The sequence below is a fragment of the Bubalus kerabau genome, chromosome 19 (assembly GCF_029407905.1).
Source record: "Bubalus kerabau isolate K-KA32 ecotype Philippines breed swamp buffalo chromosome 19, PCC_UOA_SB_1v2, whole genome shotgun sequence".
NCBI classification, from domain to species: domain Eukaryota; kingdom Metazoa; phylum Chordata; class Mammalia; order Artiodactyla; family Bovidae; genus Bubalus; species Bubalus kerabau.
The window spans coordinates 30,132,022-30,155,874 of NC_073642.1; the positions used below are offsets into that span (position 1 = coordinate 30,132,022).

Genomic DNA, 23,853 nt, shown 5'->3' on the forward strand with positions numbered 1-23,853 from the left:
TGACTTTGCTACTTACTAGCTGTGAGACCTTGGATAAGTCATTTATGTGCCTAAGCTGAGCCCTATGAATAAAAATATCACCTGCTATATCAATAAACAATAGATGTTGCAGCCATCAAGCCATCACATTGCAGACTCCCAGATGGTGCACCCTGAGGACACTCAGGATGAGAAAACACAGGATACTGGTCTTGGAGAGCTCAGGTATACATCACAGGAATGATTTCAGTGAACCCAGACTCTTTGCATCTTCCCAAGCATAGGAAAGCACTAAATTTATTAACTTGAGAAGTCTGGTTTTTAAATAGTAATCTTTTGATGTTTCAACTACTCTGTCTGTGGCAAAAACTCCTAAATATATCCTAGTTTCTTCCTTACCTCTTTGGAGCATTCCCTCAGAGCTATCTGGGATGCTTTAGCCCAAGCCTGAAGTCCTTAGAAAGTCCACCAAATAAAACATACTTTCACTTTTTGGTTGAGCTTTGTAGTCAGAAAGTCGACTACAGTAGTCAGACACTTGTAGTCAGAAGTTATAGGTTTGAGAATGATTTCTATGTGTATCAAACACAATCTTTAGTAACTCTTTGAGATGTTGCGGGACTCATTTCACCAATCTAAATCATAGTTTTCTTATCTTCCTATTGGAGGATGGTAAGGAATTACATTGTGTGTGACAATATAGAAATGCAAGCTGATACTATATTAAACTTAACGGTGTTCTGTCCACAACATATCCCAGCTGGCTGCCACCAAGGGGTGTGGAGGGGTGTCAGGAGGGGAGAAGGCACAGACCCCTCAGGGAAGAACTGGTCCTTCCCTTGGCATGCCCATCCTCTCTGCAGGATCAGAGGAGCTTGTGGAATCTCAGGAGGGCCCGGCCACCCCGCACAGGGGGCTGTGGTGTCAGGGAGTCACCCTGGGCTGGGATGTACTGAGCAGACCCTGGATATCTCTGCACTGGGCCCCTGACTGCCACCCTCAAAGCAGGCCCCTCCCATCCAGCTCAGACCCAGTACTCACCCAGGGAGATTTTCTCTCCAGAGTCTGCAGGGAGTAAGAAGACGAGGAGGGCTAGGGCAGAGATGAGCACACAGGGGATGAGCAGGTTGAGGCCATAGTAGAGAGTCCTGCGGCGGATGGTGACTGTGAAGGTCACGTCTGGGTAGGGTTCTTTGCAGCACTCGTAGAACTTTTCACTCCGCTTGCCCAAGATCCCTTCATTGCCGGGGGGCGGGTAGGGAGAGAGGAGGGAACCACCATTGAAACAATGGGACCCTGTTGGTTTTAAGGGGTTGTAACACACACATAGAGGCATGGAATTTGCTAAGTACAGAAAACTGGCTGTTTGAATAAATGCTTTAGTTTTAATATATATTTATTTAAGGGTACCTTAGTGATATTTGAACAAACTGGCAGATTTTTTTTTTTGACTGCAGATTATATGATTTTTTTATTTTTGTCACTTTATTTTTTAACTGAAGGATAATTGCTTTACAGAATTTTGTTTTGTCAAACAACAATAATCAACCATAGGTACACCCATGTCCCCTCCCTCCCGAACCTCCCTCCCATCCCTCTACCCATCCTACCCTTCTAGATTGTCACAGAGCCCTTGTTTGAGTTCCCTGAGTCATGTAGCAGATTCCCACTGGCTATCTATTTTACATATGGTATTGTAAGTTTCCATGTTACTCTCTCCATACATCTCACCCTCTTCTTCCTCCCCATCCCCCATGTCCATAGGTCTGTTCTCTATGTGTGTTTCTCCATTGCTGCCCTTAAAATTAATTCATCAGTGCCTCTTTCTAGATTCCATATATATGTGTAAGTATATGATATTTATATTTCTCTTTCTGACTTACATCACTCTGTATAATAGGCTCTAGGTTCATCCACTTCATTGGAACTGACTCAAATGCATTCCTTTTTACAGCTGAGCAGTACTCCACTGTAGATCTGTACCATAGCTTCTTGATTCATTCATTTTTCATTGGACATCTAGGTTGCTTCCATGTTCTAGCTATTGTAAATAGTGCTGCAATGAACACTGGGGTACATGTGTCTTTTTCAATTTTGGTTTCCTCAGGGTATATGTCTAGAAGTGGGATTGCTAGGTCATATGGTGGTTTTATTCCTAGTTTTTTAAGGAATCTCCATACTGTCTTCTATAGTGGCTGTATCAATTTACATTCCTATCAGCAATGCAAGAGGGTTCCCTTTCTTCACGCCCTCTCCAGTATTTATTGTTTGTAGACTCTTTGATGATGGCCATTTTGACTGGTGTGAGGTGGTATCTCATTGTAGTTTTGATTTGCATTTCTCTAATAATGACCAATGTTGAGCATCCTTTCATGCTAGGTCATAAAGTGTTAGCCATCTTTATGTCTTCTTTGGAGAAATGTTTGTTTAGGTCTTTTCCCACTTTTTGATTGGGTTATTTGTTTTTCTGGTATTGAGTTGTATGAGCTGCTTATATATTTTGGAAATCAATCCTTTGTCAGTTGTTTCCTTTGCTATTACTTTCTCCCATTCTGAGGGTTGTCTTTTCACCTTGTTTGTAGTTTCACTTGCTGTGCAAAAGTTGATAATGTTTAATTTAGTCCCACTTGTTTATTTTTATTTCCATTACTCTAGGAGGTGGGTCATAGAAATCTTCCTTTGATTTATGGCATCGAGTGTTCTGCCTATGTTTTCTTCTAAGAGTTTTATAGTTTCTGGTCTTACATTAGTTTTATAGTTTCTGGTCTTACAAAATGGTCTTTGATCCATTTTGAGCTTATCTTTATGTATGGTATTAGGAAGTGTTCTAATTTCATTCTTTTACAAGTAGCTGTCCAATTTTCCCAGCACCACTTACTGAAGAGGCTATCTTTGCTCCATTGTATATTCTTGCCTCCTTTTAAAAAAATAAGGTACCCGTAGGTGAGTGGATTTATCTCTGGGCTCTCTATCTTGTTCCATTGGTCAATATTTCTGTTTTGTGCCAAACTGTCTTGATGACTGTAGCTTTGTAGTATAATCTGAAGTCAGGACGGTTGATTCCTCCAGCTCCATTCTTCTTTATTAAGACTGCTTTGGCGATTTAGGGTCTTGTGTTTCCATATGAATTGTGAAATTTTTGGTTCTAGTTCTGTGAAAAATGCCATTAGTAATTTGATAGGGATCACACTGAATCTATAGATTGTATTTGGTAGTATTGTCACTTTCACAATATTGATTCTTCCTACCTAGGAACATGGACTATCTCTCCATCTGTTTATGTTGTCTTTATTTCATCAGTGTCTTATAATTTTCCATATACAGTTCTATGTTTCGTTAGGTAGGTTTATTCCCAGATACTTTATTCTTTTTATTGCAATGGTGAATGGAATTGATTCCTTAATTTCTCTTTTGGATTTTTCATTGTTAGTATACAGAAATGTAAGTGATTTCTGTGTATTAACCGTGTATCTCATGACTTTGCTGAATTCACTGATTAGCTCTAGTAATATTCTGATAGTTTCTTTTGGGTTTTCTATGTATAGTATCATGTCATCTGCAAACAGTGAGAGTTTTACTTCTTTTCCAATCTGGATTCTTTTTATTTCTTTTTCTTCTCTGATTCTCATAGTGAGGACTTCCAAAACTATGTTGAATACCAGTGGTGAGAGTGGACACCCTTGTCTTGTTCCTGATCTTAGAGGGAATGCTTTTAGTTTTTCACCACTGAGAATAATGTTTGTTGTGGGCTTATCATATATGGCCTTTACTATGTTGAGGTAGATTCCTTCTATGTCCATTTTTTTTGAAGTGTTTTTTAATCATAAATGGATGCTGAATATTATTAAAGGCTTTTTATGTATCTATTGAATGATCATATGGTTTTTTATCTTTCAACTTGTTAATATGGTATATCATATTGGTTCATTTGTGTATATTGAAGAATCCTTGCATCCCTGGAATAAATCTGACTTGATCATGGTGCATCTGCTTTTTAATGTGTTATTGAATTCTGTTTGCTAGAATTTTGTTGAGGATTTTTACATCTATGTTCATCAGTGATACTGGTCTGTAATTTTCTGTTTTTGTGTTGTCTTTGTCTGGTTTTGGTTTCGGGGTGATTGTGGCCTCATAGAATGAGTTTGGAAATGTTCTTTCCTCTGCAATTTTTTGGAAGAGTTTCAGAAAACTAGTCATTAGCTCTTCTCTGAATGTTTGACAGAATTTTCCTATCAAGCCATCTTGCCCTGGGCTTTAGTTTTTTGGGGGAGATTTTTTTATCACAGTTTCGATTTCAGCATTTGTAACTTGCTTCTTCATAATATCTATTTCTTCTTGGTTCAGTCTTGGGAAGTTGAAGTTTTCTAAGAATCTGTCCATTTCCTCTGTGTTGTCCATTTTATTAGCATGTAGTTGCTCATAATATTCTCTTATGATCCTTTGTGTTTCTATGTTACCTGTTGTAACCTCTTCTTTTCCATTTCTAATTTTATTTTTCTCCCTTTTTTCTTGATGAGTCTGGCTAGTGGTTTGTCAATTTTATTTATCTTCTCAAAGAACAAGCTTTTAGTTTTATTAATCTTTGCTATGTTTCCTATATTTCTTTGTCATTTATTTCTGCTCTGATCTTTATGATTTCTTTCCCTCTGTTGACTTTGGTTTTTTGTTGTTGTTGTTGTTCTTCTTTTTCCAGCTGCTTAAGATGTAGAGTTAGGTTGTCTATTTGATGCTTTTCTTATTTCTTGAGGTAGGACTGTATTGCTATCAACTTCCCTCTTAGAACTGCTTTTGCTAAATCCCATTGTGTTTTCACTGTCATTAGTTTCTAGAAATCTTTTGATTTCCCTTATTTCTTCAGTAACCTCTTTGTTATTTAGTAATGTATTATTTAATCTCCATGAGTTAGTGTTTTTTGCAGTTTTTTCCCCCCTGCAGTTGATATCCAGTATCATAGCATTGTTATCAGAAAAAATGCTTGATATGATTTCAATTTTCTTAAATTTATTGAGGCATGATTTGTGGTCCAAGATGCAGTCTCTCCTGGAGAATGATCTATGTGCACTTGAGAAGAAAGCATATTCTTCCTTTATTTTGATGGAAAGCCCTGAAGATATCAATCAGGTCCATTTGGTCTAATGTTTCATTTAAGGTTTGTGTTTCCTTATTGATTCCCTTTTGATGATTTGTCCTCTGGTGTAAGAGGGGGTGTTAAAGTCCCCTACTAGTATTGTGTTACTCTCAATTTCCCCTCTTATACCTGTTAGCATTTGCCTTATGTACTGAGGTGCTCCTATGTTGGGTGCATAAATATTTACAATTATAATGTCTTCTTGGATTGATCCCTTGATCATTATGCAGTGTCCTTCTTTATCTCATAATATTCTTTATTTTAAAGTCTATTTTGTCTGAAATAACAATTGCTACTCTGGCTTTCTTTTGACATTCAAAAGAAATATGGAATACCTTTTCCCATCCTTTTAACTTTCAGTCTGCATGTGTCTCAAGGTCTGAAGTGGGGCTCTTGTAGGCAGTGTATATATATGGGTCTTGCTTTTGTATCCAGTCAGTCAGTCTGTATCTTTTGGCTGGGGCATTTAATCCATTTACATTTAAGGTAATTATTGATATATCTATTCCTATTGTGGAGAAGGAAATGGCAACCCACTCCAGGATTCTTGCTTGGGAAATTCCATGGACAGAGGAGCCTGGCAGACTGTAGTCCATGGGATCACAAAGAGTCAGATGCAACTGAGTGACTAAATAGCATATTCTTATTGGCACTATCCTAATCATTTGGGGTTTGTTTTTGTCGTTTTTTTCCTTTCTCTTGTGTTTACTGGCTATGTAAGTCCTTTTAGTATTTGTTGTAAGGCTGGTTTGATGGTGCTAAATTCTCTTTACTTTTGCTTGTCTGTGAAGTTTTTGATTTATTCACCAATTTTGAATGAGATTTTTGCCAGGTATAGTAATATTAGCTGTAGATTTTTTTTTTCAGTACTTTAAATATACCCTGTCATTCCCTTCTGGCCTGCAGAGTTTCTGCTGAAAGATCCACTGTTAATCCTATGGGTTTTCCTTTGTGTGTTACTTGTTGCCTTTCTCTTGCTGCTTTCAATGTTCTTTCTTTGTGCTTAATCTCTGGTAGCTTGATTAATATGTGTCTTGATGTGCTTCTCTTTGGGTTTATCCTATAAGGGACTCTCTGCACTTGTTGGACTTGACTATTTTCTTTTCCATGTTGGGAAAGTTTTCAAGTATAATTTCTTCAAAAATGTTCTCAGTGCCTTTCTTTTCTTCTTCTTATTCCTCTGGGGCCCCTATAACTCAAATGGTGGTGCATTTAATATTGTCCCAAAGGTCTCTGAGGCTCTCCTCAATTCTTTTAATTTTTTTCCTTTATTCTGCTCTTCAGCAGTCATTTCCACCATTATATCTTCCAGCTCACTTATTCATTCTTCTGCCTCAGTTATTCTGCTACTGGTTCCTTCTGGAGTATTTTTAATTTCAGTAATTGTGGTATTCATTTCTATTTGCTTATTCTTAATTTCTTCTATGTCTTCGGTGATTGTATTAACTGTGTTAATTTTATCTTGCATTTTCTCCATTCTATTTTCAAGTCTTTGGAGCATCTTTCGGAGAAGGCGATGACACCTCACTCTAGTACTCTTGCCTGGAAAATCCCATGGACGGAGGAGCCTGATAGGCTGCAGTCCATGGGGTCGCAAAGAGTCAGACATAGCTGCGTGACTTCACTTTCACTTTTCACTTTCATGCACTGGAGAAGGAAATGGCAACCCACTCCAGTGTTCTTGCTTGGAGAATCCCAGGGACAGGGGAGCCTGGTGGGCTGTCGTCTATGGGGTCACACAGAGTTGGACACAACTGAAGTGACTTAGCAGCAGCAGCAGCAGCAGCAGCAGCAGGAGCATCTTTACTATCATTATTCTGAATTCTCTTTCAGGCAGACTGCTTATTTCCTCCTCACTGATTTGGCCTTGTGAGTTTCTACCTTGTTCTTTCATTTATGCTGTATTTCTCTGTTTTTTTCCTCTTTTTTTTTTTTCTAACTTGCTCCACTTGAGGTCTGCTTTTCTCAGGCTTTAGGGTTGTATTCCTTCTTCCTTTTGGTTTTTGCCCTTTGAGGGAAATGTTGGTTGAGTAATTTGTATTGACTTCTTGTTAGGGGTGACTTGTGCCTATGTTCTAGTGGGAGGAGATCAAGTAGATCAGGTAGGTAATTACAGAAATGTTGGGACATATACACACACTTCCACACACATCAGATCAGATCAGTTGCTCAGTAGTGTCCGACTCTTTGCGACCCCATGAATCGCAGCACGCCAGGCCTCCCTGTCCATCACCAACTCCTGGAGTTCACTCAGACTCACGTCCATCGAGTCAGTGATGCCATCCAGCCATCGAATCCTCTGTCATCCCCTTCTCCTCTTGCCCCCAATCCCTCCCAGCATCAGAGTCTTCTCCAATGAGTCAGCTCTTCACATGAGGTGGCCAAAGTACTGGAGTTTCAGCTTTAGCATCATTCCTTCCAAAGAAATCCCAGGGCTGATCTCCTTCAGAATGGACTGGTTGGATCTCCTTGCAGTCCAAGGGACTCTCAAGAGTCTTCTCCAACACCACAGTTCAAAAGCATCAATTCTTCGGCACTCAGCCTTTTTCACAGTCCAACTCTCACAACCATACATGACCACAGGAAAAACCATAGCCTTGACTAGACGAACCTTTGTTGGCAAAGTAATGTCTCTGCTTTTGAATAGTTATAACCAAAGTATTCTAAAGAAGAGTACAGGAGATTGACTTGGTGAGCAGGGGAAACCAAAAGTGATATTGACCAATTAAAAGCAGAGCTAACTAATGCTCAATCTGGAAAACTGGGCCTGAGAGGAGTACCACATGAGGAATATAGCAAAGAGAGCTCAACAATTTAACTTACTTGGTGAAAAAAGAAAGTGTATAGGAAAAAAGGGAGAAGAAAAAAAGAGAAAAATAAAAAAGAGGAGAGGGAGAGAAAAGAGAAAAGGAAGGGGTGGAAAATAGGGTTAAAAAGAGAGAGAAGAGAAAAAATAGAAAAGCAAAGATAAATGGTTGTATGTGAGAAAGATTCATATATATTCAGGAATAGCTACAGCCGGTAAAGAATTATAAAGAAAAGCAGTTGAATATATCAAAAAACAAAATCAGAAACATCACCAAAAGAAAAAAAGGTGAAAAAGAAAAAAAATCTTAAAATGATTTTTTTTTTTAAATGAGAAAAACAAAGAGGAAAAGAACACCTCTTTTGCAGGTATGGAAAACCACAGCACCACAAAAGGCTAATATGAAGGTAGAAATATGTAGGGGGAATAAACAGTGGATTTATAAGAAAAAAAGTTCTCAAGGTCATAGTTCTTGGTTGTGGAGTCTGCTCCCATAGATGGGGTTGGATTAGTGTCCTGTTATGTTTTCCTGGTTGGGGGTGCTTGTGCCTGTGTTCTGGTTGATGGAGCTGGATTTCATCTCTCTGAAGGGTGGTGCAGTGTCCAATAGTAGGTTTTGGGGTGTCTATGGGTTCAATATGTCTTTGGGCAGTACTTCTGGCTTTGGCAGTGTTAGATATGTCTATTTCTGCAACCGTGTCAAACTGGCCGTCTCAACATAGCTTCACTGCTGAACTGGAAGATTTTTTTACATATTTGAATTACACATGCTACTGACTGAGTGTGTCCCCCCGAAGTTCACATGCTGAAATCCTAACCTCCATAGTGATGGTTATTTGGAGGTGAGGGCCTTAGGTGGTGATTAGGTTATAGAGGGAGCCTCAAGAATGGGATTAGTGCCCTTATAAAAGGAACCCTAGAGAGATCTCCTGTCCCTTTTGCCATGCGAGGACACAGCCTGAAGACCTTTGTCTATGAACCAGGAAGCAGGTCCTCACCAGACACTGAGTCTGCCAACCCATTGATCTTGAGCCCTTAGTCTCCCAACTTTGAGAAATAAATGTCTGTTGTTTATAAGCCACCTGGTCTATGGCATTCTGTTACAATAGTCGGAATGGACTAAGACACCATGATTATAAATAATACACTGTAACTGCTAAGTCACCTCAGTCATGTCCTACTCTATACAACCCCATAGACGGCAGCCCACCAGGCTTCCCCATCCCTGGTATTCTCCAGGCAAGAACACTGGAGTGGGTTGCCGTTTCCTTCTCCAATGCATGAAAGTGAAAAGTGAAAGTGAAGTTGCTCAGTCGTGTCTGACTCTTAGCGACCCCATGGACTGCAGCCTGCCAGGCTCCTCCGTCCATGGGATTTTCCAGGCAAGAGTACTGGAGTGGGGTGCCATTGCCTTCTCCAATACACTGTAAACTCAATACCATTATAAACATAATTATTATTTTTCTATTTAAATCATTAAATACAGGTTCTCATCAACTGCAATTTGCTGTCCCACCTGATTTTAGGGATGGAGCAGATCTGAGTGATATACAGACGCCCATACTTGCACTGACCTTACCATAACTGCAAGTTCCTCATGGAAAGCACTGCATTTTCCAATTGGTTTTTTGTGTGTGTCTAAGCCTAGAGCTCTCAGTAAATCATGGAGAATGCTGCAGGGTTCAATAAGTGCTCATGCTGAAAAGCAGAGTGGAAAATCCCAGCCTTTTTAAGCCAGCACAGTAATAAAGCAGCTTCCTTCTAGGTTGCCAGTATTGCTGGGCTTACCCACAAGGTCCCATTCTCCATTTGGGATATAGCCGCTAATGTCTGCCTCCTGCATTTGCAGATCCAAGGACCATCCTCCATAAGACCAGGACCCAAACTTCAGTTTGCACTGCTGCACATCAAAGGGGAACCAGCGCACGTCGATGTAGCAGGAGCTCTTAAAGATGCCTACACGGGCAATAAGACAGACCAAGACCTGTGTTAGACACACAGCTGTTGGTGGGAATGCAAATTGGTGCAGCCACTACGGAAACAGTACAAAGGCTCCTCAAAAAATTATAAATAGAACTAAATATGATCTTGTAATCCCACTCCTGCATATACATCCAAAGGAAACAAAATTGGTATCTTAAAGATCTATCTGCACCCATATTCACTGCAGCATTACTCACAACAGTCAAGACATAGAAACAACCTAAGTGTTTGTTGATGGATAAATAAATAAAATAAAAAATATATGTATCTATAATTAAATTTATATGGATTATATGCAATATATTCCTGATGATTATTATTATTCAGCCTTTAAAAAGATGAAAATCTTGCCATTTCCAACAACATGGATGAACCTGGAGGACCTTATGCTAAGTGAAATAAGTCAGACACAGAAAGACACATCCTGTATAATATCATTTACGTGAAGAATTTGAAAAAAATAAATTTGAACTCAGAAACAGAGAGCAGAATAGTGATTGCCAAGGGCTGGAGGATGGCAGAAATGGGGGAGAAGTTGATCAAAGCGTACAAACTTTCAGTTGTAAGAGGAGGATTCACTGTGAGGATCTAATATATAGCACCATGACTAGAGTTAAAATTTCAAGTATGCCTGAAATTAACTATGTGAGGTGATGGGTATGTTAATCTGATTGTTGAAATAAATGGTTTCACAACATGTGTGCATGTGTGTGTGTGTATGCATGTGTAAACATATCATACACTCACACACACACTTACATATAAGTGCATTCATGCTAAGTCACTTCAATCGTGTCTAACTCTTTGCGACTCTATAGATTGTAGCCTGCCTGGCTCCTCTGTCCATGGGATTCTGGAGTGGGTTGCCATGCCCTCCTCCAAGGGATCTTCCCAGCCCAGGGATCGAACCCATGTATATACATACATATATATGACACAGATATATATATACACACACACATATGTATGTGTATATATGTGTGAATGTATATATGATATATACATTTGTCAACTACACCTCGATAATGCTGGAAAAAAAATGCACAGCAATTCCTTGGTCTCCATCTCATACACTGTTCATAATACACACAGCCTGCCCTTCATGGAGTGAAACTCTTGCTGGCCTGATCAAAGGTTGGCAAATTAAATGATGCATCATTACGGATACTCTGCATGTCTCAGGATCAATGCTCTGCACATATCCCCTGGACCATTTGTGCTCCCTTTAGGAGGAGGAGGTGTGAATACCAGAGTCTCTCACTTGGGTGTGACTAAAGAGGCTTCAATCCATTCTGCCCACCCAAACAGTAGCTAAACCTATCCAGAACAAGCTGGGTCTTTTTGGAAAAATCTCTAGAAAAGAAGTTCAGCTGAGGCCCTACTGTCTTTTACATTTCAAAGACTATACTGACATTTTCTATTCTGAGATATCTGTGCAAAAAATTAAATGTTCTGTAAACTTTCTCATGCCATGCACGTGCATCTCCAAATTCTAAACAGTAAGAGACATGTAAAGAATGTTAAAAAATCCAATACAAGCTGATAAAAATAATGAAGCGCTTAGAAACAGACTCTGAAAGTTGTGTGTGTGTGTGTGTGTGTGTGTGTGTGTTTGGTGAGGAGTGGAAGGAGCATTTTCTTTATGTTAAAAATTGAGGAAATATTTGGTTTATCTAGAAATATATGTGGAAGATAATTTTAACTCGCTTGAATTCTAGATTATAAACAGAAGAAAAACTAACAGGTTTTAGATGAGGAGGTAGTGTTTGGACAAAAATTAGTTTCCACTGAAAAGGACAGGACAAGCTGGCAGGGAGTTTCCCAGCACGTCACTGAGATAAGCCCATTCCAGTGGGCTTTTATGCCCTTTTATGCCCATTTATGCCCAAGTGCTCCCTGCTGTCCAGAGAAGGACCAGAAGGCAGTGATGGCACAAACAGCTAAGGGTCCCAGTGTTCTCAGGGACAGGCCGGTGCTCTATAAATCTGCTGCTGCTGCTACTAAGTCACTTCAGTCGTGTCCGACTCTGTGCGACCCCATAGACGGCAGCCCACTAGGCTCCTCTGTCCCTGGGATTCTCCACGCAAGAATACTGGAGTGGGTTGCCATTTCCTTCTCCAATGCATGAAAGTGAAAAGTCAAAGTGAAGTCGCTCAGTTGTGCCCGACTCTTAGCGACCCTATGGTCTGGAGCCTACCAGGCTCCTCCGTCCATGGGATTTTCCAGGCAAGAGTACTGGAGTGGGGTGCCATTGCCTTCTCTGATTTAGAGAAAGGAAATGCCTCAAAACTCAGAGAATAGTTGAAAAAAACAAGTGAATGGAGGAAGGGACTCAGGGACCCCCTCACCCACAACCAAACTGTGAAAGGATAATAGATTTCCTGTCTCCTCAAGTCTCTTTAAACGGGATTTGCAGCATCACATCCAGTGTCTGCAGGAATCTGGAAGTCATTACAGACACTGCCCTCTCATTATTGGGCTAGATCCCCTGAAACCCTCATTGCCGGCAGAAAATGAACTCTGTAGCTGTAATATTCCATTTCTATGAAATGACCAGAAAAAGAGACTCTCTAGAGACAGAAAGCAGGTCAGTGGTTGCCGGTGGCTGGCAGTGAGGGTGGGGATTAACTGCAAACAGGCAAAAGGGATCTTTAGGGGGGTGATGGCAAATGTTCTAGAACTAGATTGTAGTCGTGGTCCTAAAACTCTGTCAATGTACTAAATATCATTGAATCATCTACCTAAAATGGGTCAGTTGTATGATATGTAATTTATAATACATATCAATAATGTAATTTATAATATCTCAATAATGCTGTTAAAAAATAAAACTGTGACGGGAAAAAAAGTCATTTCATAACCAAGTCTATTTCAAAGCTTCCACTTGAAACACCTTTTGCCTGTTCAGTTGCTAGAGCAGAGCAGCTTCCCAGACAGGTCTATGTGACCCCAGGTACAGGCTTGCTGCCCAAACCAGACTGCCCCACACCCTCCAGCCAGGGTAGGGGAGACTCCCACAGTCAAAGCTCAGTGTGCCCTCCTGACGGACTCCAGGGGCCGTGGAGGCTGGGACACAGGCACGGGGCCCAGAGGGGCTGCGTACAGAGGACTCGTGGGTCAGGAGTGCTGCTCCTGTGGCTGAAAATGGCCCCAACCTTCAATACAACCCACAGCCCCATATTCTTCTGCATGGATGACTGCTGGAGATCATTTTCCACAATAGCCCTCATGATAAAAGATACAACTTCTAGGCCTGCTGTAAAAGAGTGTACAGTGATGGAAGACCCTCTCCAAGCTCTGTGTTAGGAAGAAGGTTTGCAAGGCCTGAGGGAGGCGAGGAGGGGTTGAGGAAGAAGCAAGGAAGCACAAGCTGTAAGACAGAAAACCTGAAAAGTCTGAAGTCCTTCCATCTCTGCAGACAACAGTGGATGGTATCTGCTTATGATCAGTTCAGTCCCTCACACATTTGTTTACCTCCACGTGAGCCAGGCCCCTGGTTGATGAGTGGTGGTTCTAATAGAAATAAACACAGCTCCTTCCTTTGGGGTGCTTATCCTCTGTTAACCCGGAAGAGCACAAAAACCACCACCCAGGAGGCAGAGCCAGCTCTACTGTGAGCACTGTGTGTGTGTATATGTGTGTGTGTGTGTGAGTGTGTGTGTATATGTGCAATATGTAGAGTGTGTAGTGTGTGGTATGCTTCTGTGTAATGTGTCTATTTGTGTGATGTGGTGTGTGTATGTATGTGTATGGTGGGTAATGTGTATTCATGTGGGGTGTGTGTGTGTTATGCAGTATGTGTGTGTGGTATGTGGGCTGGTAGTGAGGTGGGAGGTGGCTGCAGGCTGCCTGGGAGCAGGAAGTTAAACAAACAGTTGCAGTAGGGGAAATAACTCTGGGAAAGAACATGTGAAAAACCATCCAGGAGGTTTTTAAAAAATCTGTTAGTATCTCAAGGCCAGGAAGCCCAAGTCTCCCACCACATGGCTACTCATGAGTGGCCCAGGGCCCTGCGAACTGATAGGAATGATGGGCTGGTGAGAGGAGATTCAATCCAAGGAAGCAGTTATCCATCAGCTGTCTGAGAAGAGACACGCTTTCAGGAAGAAACCATCAGATCTCACCTCTAAGATGTGAGAAACCATCAGATCTCACCAGCAAGATGCACTGGGCTTTACTGTGCATGCTCAAGAAGCCAGCCCAGCAAGGTCAACACCTGGAGGGCAGCACCTGCCCGGGTATCCAGTGCAGTGGGAAGGAAAATTGGGGTTGTGAGGGAAGAAATGGCCAAGGGATTGGCTTGCAGATTGTAAGAAGGATGGGAATGACCTAACAAAGGAGATTCGTTTCAGTTGTGGAAGAAATTTAGACAACACAAGACAGACAATAAGGACAGAGGGCATGTGCTGGCAAAGACAGCTTGAGCCATGATCCCAAGACCAAAAAAAAAAAAAAAACAAAAACCCAGGAAGACAGCATTGCCACATTCAGGGAATATACAGGGGCGTGGAGGAGAAGAAGGCAAGAGCAGCAGGCATGTGTGATAGCTAAGGATGCCCAGAGCACAGAGCTAGCTGCTGCCCCTGGGGGCACCATAGGGCACCCCAACCTCCCTCACACTGTCTAAATGCAGGGAACAAAGGGAGTGGTACTTACCTGGAGGGAGGTACTGGCAGTGCCCAGAAGAATTCACTAACACATTGGTGTGGAACGTAGCATCAAACCGTTCATCAGCACTAGAAACAAGAGAAGGATCCATGAACCAAGCCGGCCAGGCAGTGGGTTCCCCATGCCCTTGGGGTGGTTGTTTCCGTGGTCTGAGAAGCTCTGAGAAAGGCTGTTGCTTTCAGGTGGGGCAGCTGGCAGCAGTGTGAGAGCCCCATGTGGGGCTGACCTGGAAGGTCTTCCCAGAGGACAGGGGGATGGGGCCAATGCCCTCCTCCATTTCACAGGGATGCTGATTTTTTCCACATGCATGTAAAACAAAGCTCTTAGCAAAAACGAAACCTGAAGACAACTTAGGAGGTCATTACAGATGAGACATTTCAATCTATCTACAGGAGACAAGAGTGTAGGGAGGTGGGGGAGCAAAGTGCCTCTCTATCAGCCCAGAAGAGTGGGATTTGGACCCACTGTATTCAAGGCTTTAGTTTCAGCCCCATGAATGGGTCCAAAACTCAGATGATGCTTGATAAATCCATCTTGAGTGATTGAGGCTGCAGGTGCCCAGGGGAGCTGGGCAGCCTTTAGGGGTACCAGGCTCCAGGACTGGTGATGACAGGTGGAGAGAACAGAATCAGGTTCAAGTTAAGATAAATGCACCCCAGCCGCACCCCTAACCATGCTCAGAACCTCCTCCAGACGGCAGTGACCAACCTGGTTAAAAGAAGGCACACAAAACAGGAAGGAAAAAATAATTAAGACAAAAAGCCCTGAACATCCAGGTCTTTCACTTTCTGTGTTCTGACACTTTGACATCTGGGGCTTTGCTGACCCTGGACGGACTGTCCCCATCACCCCACTGCCCCAGATTAGCCAATTCCTGGAGATAGCAAACAACTCAATCAAATGAAAACCAACTAATCCAGAGCCCACACCCCAACTAGCTCCTTTATGGAGTTCTTATCTCCTGGCCACCATCCACCCACCCTAATCACCGCAGGGGTAGACACCAGACAAATAGCAACAAGCCATATGCATCAGAGCCTGCTGAAAGCATTCCAAGTTCTAGCCATGCTTACCTTGCCTCACCGCTTCCCTGTGGAAACCACAATAAAGGCTTTTAAGCACGTCTTCTCCCCAAGCCCTCTGCCTTCTGATTGACCCTGGTGCTTCCCTGTGTGGCCCTGTGTGGCCCTGTGTGGCGAGCAAGCCTCCTGTTTCTAGGGAACTGTGAGTATCTAATAAACTTCCTTCCTTCATCATTTCTGTGTCTGCATCTTACCATACCTGATTAAAACATATCCTTAAAATACTGCTCTCAGTTCAGCTCAGTTCAGTCGCTCAGTCATGTCCAACTCTTCGTGACCCCATGAATTGCAGCACGCCAGGCCTCCCTGTCCATCAACAACTCCCGGAGTTCACTCAAACTCACGTCCCTTGAGTCGGTGATGCCATCCAGCCATCTCATGCTCTGTCGTCCCCTTTTCCTCCCGCTCCCAATCCCTCCCAGCAACAGAGTCTTTTGCAATGAGTCAACTCTTCGCATCCTGCCCTATGTATGAATAAAAACTAAATGGCCTTAAGAAAATGTAGGCAGCCAGTCATGGTACCAGCACCATGAGTTAAATTCCCCTCCTTTTAGCAACTGGAGGACCTCTGCTATGGGCTGCCCATGTCTCCAGAGCCTCTGCAGTCTTTTCTGTCTCCAGCATTCTCTAAAGGGGAAAGTCACCATCACGAGATGTCTGAGGCCAGGCTTCATTGTGAGAGACACAGTCAAGGATAGAGATAAGAAAGACCCAAGAAGAAACTGACAATGAAAGGAATGAAAAATCCTTTCATTCAAAAATAAATGAAAATCTTTTATTGAAAAGAAAATAAAAAATAAAATCCTTTCAAAAAATAAAAAAAGTAATACCCTCATAAAAATTCAAATGGATATTGCATTTAGAAAAACAGAGGGCAATATGGAAGTTAAATATGATCTATGAAATACATATTTAAAAATGGGTGGGAGGTTTGGCTGGTAAGAATCACTGAGATGAAATAGAAGACAGAAGGGATGAGGGTCTCAAAGTAAAGGCTGAGGAAATTCACTCAACAGAAGTGGAGGAAACATCAGGGGAGTGGGAGGGAGAGAAATCACATGGAGAAATTTTAGAGCTGAAGGAAACCCCTAAAGTATGAAGACAAAAAAAAAAAAAAAAAAAACACGGTGTTTTCAAGAACATTCAGGTGTTTCTTATGTATATTTTCTTGGCCATGGACTTGATCATCAGCTCCAGAAAAAGGAGAGTGAACACTAAAGAAGAAGAAACAAACTTTCAGACTAAACTTAAAGATCCAGAAAAGGGATTTTCAGGATGAACTGTGTAGAGGGTGTAGTAAAAGGGTTGGAGGTCCAAATTACAGCAAGATATGAGGGGTCTTTGAAGAGAGTAAAGTGTATTCAGAGTAATGAACAGAAGAAACAACAAGATGGAAAACACCACAGATTTGATGACGGACTCATTGTTTTAAAAAACCTTTAATTAAAAAACAGCACCAGAAACTTCAGGAAAAACTGTACAAGCTAGCTTTGGTTTGAAGATAAAAAATGTGATGCTGCTGAAAGGAAGGAGGAAGACTAAGCTATGATAAAATAATAATCCTCCTAGATGAAGGTCACATCTACTCCCTCACTTGTACACACATTCAGGGAGTGAGGAAGAGGAAGGCTCAAGATATAAATATTCTTTGCTTGACAGCAGCCTGTACCCAGGTGTCCTAATGAGACACCAACAGTGACTGGGTGCCAAATAGCTGAGCACGTGGGCCTTCACAAACTCACCCTGGATTTTACCCTGCTTTTTAAATTAGGGTCTCTGGAACTCCAAGATTCTGTGGAGGTGCTTCAGGTTTCTATAAGTGTTTGATTCCAAGTTTCTTTTCCTTGTGTTTCAAAATACAAATAAAAATCCAAACACACTCAAACAATTGTTTTCAAAATCTTAACTCTTCAGACACTCAATGTATTCATTAACATGGCCCGTTTGACTACTTTACTGGGGAAAGTTTAGCTTACAACTCCTGTTGCCATGAATACTGCATGTATTTGGAACTCTTGGAAATGAGTCATCCAGTAAGATTTCAGGTTTGCAGTATTACTCTATTAAAACAATTCACATTGGATCCTACAATTCCAGCATAGAACCTGCATCTGCCTTGACATCTCTCCCCACCTCTGTAGCAACAAAGGCAGAAAGCACAGTGTGATGCTGGCAGAGCTTTGCTTATTTTAAGCTTGGGTGTCAACTTGTCTAATTTTTATAGTAATAATAAAGACTGTGGGCAACTGTTAGTGATTAATTTTGGATGGAAAACATACACACAGCTCCTTCTTCACGGATTTGAATCAATTTAACTGAAGAGACTCTAGAGATCACAAGGCAAGTAGGTAAAAAAGATAAAAATCTGTTACCATTAGCAACAGCTTACCTTTGTGACTCAGTGATTTCTGAATATGGTTCAACCAAAATAGAATACTGAGATAAACGGAACTGTACCACTGGCATCATCATCAAAATTCAAATCTTAATACTCAGTGTGGAAGTTTTAGGTTCTTTCCCACAGGCAAATTGATTTTATATGTAAATGATATAAAAGTAATTCTGGTAATAATTATGTGCTAATACCACTTTATCTGTTTTCACCATTAGGGCTGGAGATAAACTTTGTTTGAAAAGGGGTCCTGTGCTAAAATCTGAGTCTGAAAACAGGAAGGGGATGAAAAGTCCCTGCGAAATACGAGTAACCAAAACTATGTCAAGGACCTGACAGGCGACACCACCAGGAATGCCCAGGACACATGGCACCCCAGCCTTTGTAGGCAGCAGACTCTGGTCACCCTGGAGGCTGGGTGGGCCCATATAACTCATTTTCTTTCTCTGTGCTGGTGTGCATATGAAACCTTCTGTATTCAAGTTTTAGGAACTGGTCAAACATTTATATTTTTTTCTTGACTACTGGAAAACAGGGTGCACCCTCAGAGCTTTTGACAACCCTGGCACATGGCTCTTCACTCCCCTCAAAAGCTCTTCTCTCTGGCTGCCATGGTCCCCGTCCAGCAAGTGATGGATAGATGAGCTGGGCACCCCCACCGAGAGGTGCTCATGGAGAGGGAGGGTTATTTAAGCCCAATATTCAAGGTGCGGGTCCTACATCATCAGAGGACTCCTGGAAGGGCTCTAAAGATGCACAGAAGGCTCAAAAGTGGAAAGGTGAGGGTGTTGCCAGCAGAAAGGGCAGTCTGGTCACACGCCTGGAGATAGACTGGACCAAGGGAGGCTTCACGAAGGTAAGGTGTGGTTGGAGCAGGGGTGAGTGAGATGCTGCCCCAGGCAGCAAGGCAAGTACTAGAGGGGCTTGAGAGCAAACCACCAGTGGCTGTGCCTGCAGGACCCAAGGGCCCATCCTTACAGGAGGATTTCAAACTCTGCTTCCAGATGTCCAGCAGCACAGGCAGGCAGAGCCCAGGGGGCACAAGTGAACCCTGGGGGTCTGGGCTAAGATTGCTCCCTCCTCCTCATCCCCAGGGTGTAACACAGTGCTAGATCCGGCCCTGGGAAGTGCTCCTGGCACTGGAAGCTGCTGCTGCTGCTAAGTCGCTTCAGTCGTGTCCGACTCTGTGCGACCCCATAGACAGCAGCCCACCAGGCTCCCCTGTCCCTGGGATTCTCCAAGCAAGAACACTGGAGTGGGTTGCCATTTCCTTCTCCAATGCATGAAAGTGAAAAGTGAAAGTGAAGTCGCTCAGTTGTGTCCAACTCTTAGCGACCCCATGGACTGCAGCCCACCAGGCTCCTCCGTCCATGGGATTTTCCAGGCAAGAGTACTGGAGTGGGTTGCCATTGCCTTCTCCGACACTGGAAGCAGAGCCCTCCAATCCCAGCTCAGTGCGGTCTCTGCTTATCTCACCTGGCAGCCCCGATCCCCACCTCTGAGCAAAAAACCCAGGGCCAATACACTGCTGCCAAGAGCACACTGCGGGCTCCTGAGGTGAGGACTGTCATGAATAGGGTCTCGGGCACCATCAGAACTGTTTCCCCTGAGGTCACATGGTCCTCAAAAGACAGAAAGAGGGAGAGCAGAAAAGACAAAAATGATCTTAATTTTCCTAACACAAAAAAGAAATCATGATTACATGATGAGGATCGAGATGTCAGTAACGCTACAGTGGCAATTACATTGCAATATAAATGTGAATCAGGGATTCCCTAGTGACTCAGCGGTAAAGAACCGGCCTGCAATGCAGAAGCTGCAAGCGCTGCAGGTGGCGCAGGTTTGATGCCTGGGTGGAGAAGATCCCCTGGAGGAGGATCTGGCAACCTACTCCAGTATTCTAGCCTGGACAGAGAAGTCTGGCAGGCTACAGTCCATAGGGTCACAAAGCGCCAGACACAACTGAAGTGACTTAGCACATGGCACATACACCTGTATCAAATCAACACACTGTACATGGTAAACATACAGTATTTTATATATACCTTAATTATATCTCAATAAAATAATAAAGTTTAAAATATTGTAAGAAAAAAGTATGTAAAGAAAAAAGAGGAAATCCATCTATCTCAACCAACTGTAAATGGAAGGTGTCATTTATCTTAAATCTCTTAATAAAAAATAAAGCTGCCAATTACATGTTAAGATACCACTGATGCCTAGATTTCAGAGGAAAAGTATCTGTAGAGAAAAGATCAATTTTGTTTCAAAAATGACTAGTTAAGTCCTTTATCTGGGTATTTTTATTTTGCTTTATATTTTATTCTAAAGTGTTAGGACAGATTCAAATTATAGCAATGTGACTTGTCATAGATGGTGACCAAAAAGTCTTGAGCAGAACTGAAATTTCATGGTTGTTTCTACCTTTCAGAGATCCTAGGAGGCAGAGATCTAGGCATTAGCAGGAGGCTTCCAGAAGAATTTATCAATATCTTTTCTTTAATCACCAATTTACTGTTACATGGTATATAACATGGATGTAATGATAACAATCAGATGTAACACTGCATAGATTATAACAATGTTACAACAGTGTTAAAAATGATATAACATAATAATGGATGCTTGCTCCTTGGAAGAAAAGCTATGACAAACCTAGATAACATATTAAAAAGCAGAGATACTACTTTGTGGACAAAGGTCGTCCATATAGTCAAAGCTATGATTTTTCCAGTAGTCACGTATGGATGTGAGAGTTGGACCATAAAGAAGGCTGACTACTGAAGAATTGATGCTTTTGAACTGTGGTGCTGGAGAAGACTCTTGAGAGCCTGTTGGACTGCAAGGAGATCAAACCAGTCAACCCTAAAAGAAATCAACCCTGAATATTCATTGGAAGGGCTGATGCTGAAACTGAAGCTCCAATACTTTGGCCGTCTGATGTAAAGAGTCGACTCAATGGAAAAGACCCTGATGCTGGGAAAGATTGAAAGTAGGAGGACAAGGGGATGACAGAGGACTAGATGGTTGGATGGCATCACCAACTCAATGGACATGAGTTTGAGCAAGCTTCAGGAGATGGTGAAGGATGGGGAAGCCTGGCGTGCTGCAGTCCATGGGGTCGCAAAGAGCCGGACACAACTGAGCAACTGAACAACAAATAACAGTGTTATAAATATGGGATAAATGTTACCACGGAATATGTCAAGTTTCTGGGTTCCCAATTTTGTTTCTTGATTAACAAAGGACTATTTCTGATCCAGGACAACATCATTTTAATCACTACAACAGTATGGAAACATTGGTATTTGGCAGGCTAAGTCCTCCAACTTTGTCCTTTGTTTAAAAATTATCTTACCTATCCCTTGGCCCTTTATTCATGTCCAATTCCAAGAAGACTGAGTGGAGCCTTCAGTTGGAATCACATAAAATTTACAGACTAGTTTGGGAGATTTTGACATCTTTATGGTATTGAGTTTTCCCAGAAATAAATATATAACTCATCATTTACTTTGGTCTTAGATTTTTTCAGTTGACATTTTTTAATACCTGCAGATATTAGAAATAAGATTTAATTACATTTTCTAAATGTTGCAAGAGTAAAGATATACATTCATATTTTCATACTTGTATCCAAAATATTTTGTCTAGACAGTCTCTAAGAGTTCTTCATGTAAAAAAGTCATAGAGTCTGAATGATGATAATCTAGTTTGTTGTTGTTTAGTCGCTAAGTCTTGTCTGACTCTCCGCAACCCCATGGACTGTAGCCCACCAGACTCTTCTGTCCATGGGATTTCCCAGGCAAGAATACTGGAGTGGGTTGCCATTCCCTTCTCCAGGGGATCTTCCCAACCCAGGAATTGAACTTGTGTCTCCTGCATTGCAGGTGAATTCTTTATCACTGAAACATATTCCTTTCTAATTCTCAATGTTTTGTTCTTTTACTTTTTTATTATTTAAATTCATACCATTATTAAGATATTTTTAAGTGATCTTTATTCTGCCTGCTTGCTGCTAAGTTGCTTCAGTCGTGTCCGACTCTGTGTGACCCCATAGATGACAGCCCATCGGGCTCCCCCGTCCCTGGGATTCTCCTGGGTTGCCATTTCCTTCTTCAATGCATGAAAGTGAAAAGTGAAGGTGAAGTCGCTCAGTCGTGTCCGACTCTTAGCGACCTCATGGACTGCAGCCTACCAGGCTCCACTGTCCATGGGATTTTCCAGGCAAGAGTACTGGAGTGGGTTGCCATTGCCTTCTCCGGATCTTTATTCTAGACCAGCCAAAACTATGAAGACAGTAAAGTTAAATGGCTTCCAGGAGTTGGAGGTAGAAAGGGATGAATAGGAAAAAGCACAGAAGATTTTTAAGGCAGTGAAACTATTCTGTATGCTACTATAATGCTGGATACATGTCATTATACCTTTGTCCACACCCATACAATGTACAACATAAAGAGTGAGCCCCAGGGTAAACCATGTACTTTGGGTGTATATTGCTGATCCTGTTCACACTGTCCACATTGTTCGCTGAACCCAGGGTGGGTGAGGCACAAGCTAAGAGGCTGGAAGAAGACTTGAGGATCTGTAGGAAATACAGACACATTTATTCTCTTCTGGCAACAGCCATAGCATAACCTAATACAACATCACCTCTCTTCTGGCTGACACAGCAGCCGTAACAGTATTCTCTCCTAGTTGACACAGCAGCCATGGCAGTAGACACGCTATATTCTATCCTCTTGTGGCTGACCCAACGGACAGCCATGACGCAGCAGTAATGCTGCCACTTTCCAGGTGGAGTTCACATATCCCTACAGCACAAAGTAGCTCGTGACCAAGCAAGTACCTGCTTGTGATGGGCATGTGCACTGGTTTAAATGAGCTCAGCTGATACACAGTCATTATTTACAAGATGTGGGGCCAGAGAGCCTGAACATGCCATCTTGGCTAATTTGCTCTCTCCCCACAGGGTGATAATTATTTGTCAGTGTTGGCTCATCAACTGCAACAAATAAACATTGTTGTTCAGTCACTAAGTCATGCCTGACTCTTTGCAATCCCATGGACTGCAGCACACCAGGCTTCCCTGTCTTTCAGTATCTCTTGGATTTGCCCAAACTCATGCTCATTGAGTCAGTGATGTCATTCAACCATCTCATCCTGTTGCTCGCTTCTTCTCTTGCCCTCAATCTTTCCCAGAATCAGGGTCTTTTCTGATGAGCCAGTTCTTTGCATCAGGTGGCCAAAATATTGGAGTTTCAGCTTCAGCATCAGTTCTTCCAACGAACATTCAGGGCTGATTTCCTGTAGGACTGAGTGGTTGGATCTCCTTGCTGTCCCAGGGGCTGTTACGAGTCTTCTCCAGCAACACAGTTTGATAGCATAAATTCTTTGGTGCTCAGCCTTCTTTATGGTCTACCTCTCACATCCATACATGACTACTGGAAAAACCCACAGATTTGACTAGATGGACCTTTGTCAGAAAAGTGACGTCTCTGCTTCTTAATACACCACTCTGGTGGAAGTGTTCATAATGGGGTAGGCATTGCATGTGTGAAGGGAGGGGTATATGGGAAATCTGTGAACCTTCTCAATTATGCTGGGGATGTAAAACTAAAGTATATTTTAAAGAAATAAATAGATTCAATTATGTTAACTATTTTTTCTATTTTCTCTAGAATCAGCTTATATTTTTCTAGAAAAAATAAATCCTGGCTAAATTTCCAAATTTATCACCATAAAGTTGTCCATAATATTCTATTTTAAAAATGCCATCTATGGATATAGACTTCTTTTATATCTAATAAACATTTAT

General features: G+C 41.9%; 1 protein-coding gene across 4 annotated transcripts in view; it reads right to left on the bottom strand.

Moving 5' to 3' along the window:
* Positions 1-23,853, bottom strand: part of LOC129633733 (neuronal acetylcholine receptor subunit alpha-7) — a 148,829-nt gene that overhangs the window by 13,688 nt on the left and 111,288 nt on the right. For 3 of the 4 annotated variants that reach the window (XM_055555634.1, XM_055555636.1, XM_055555633.1), the window contains 3 exons: positions 14,553-14,632; positions 9,702-9,869; positions 1,021-1,215 (listed from right to left, as the gene is read on the bottom strand). In XM_055555634.1, coding sequence (XP_055411609.1) covers positions 1,021-1,215; positions 9,702-9,869; positions 14,553-14,632 — 443 coding nt within the window. The remainder of the gene's footprint in view (positions 1-1,020; positions 1,216-9,701; positions 9,870-14,552; positions 14,633-23,853) is intronic. The other variant, XM_055555637.1, reaches the window with a different exon arrangement.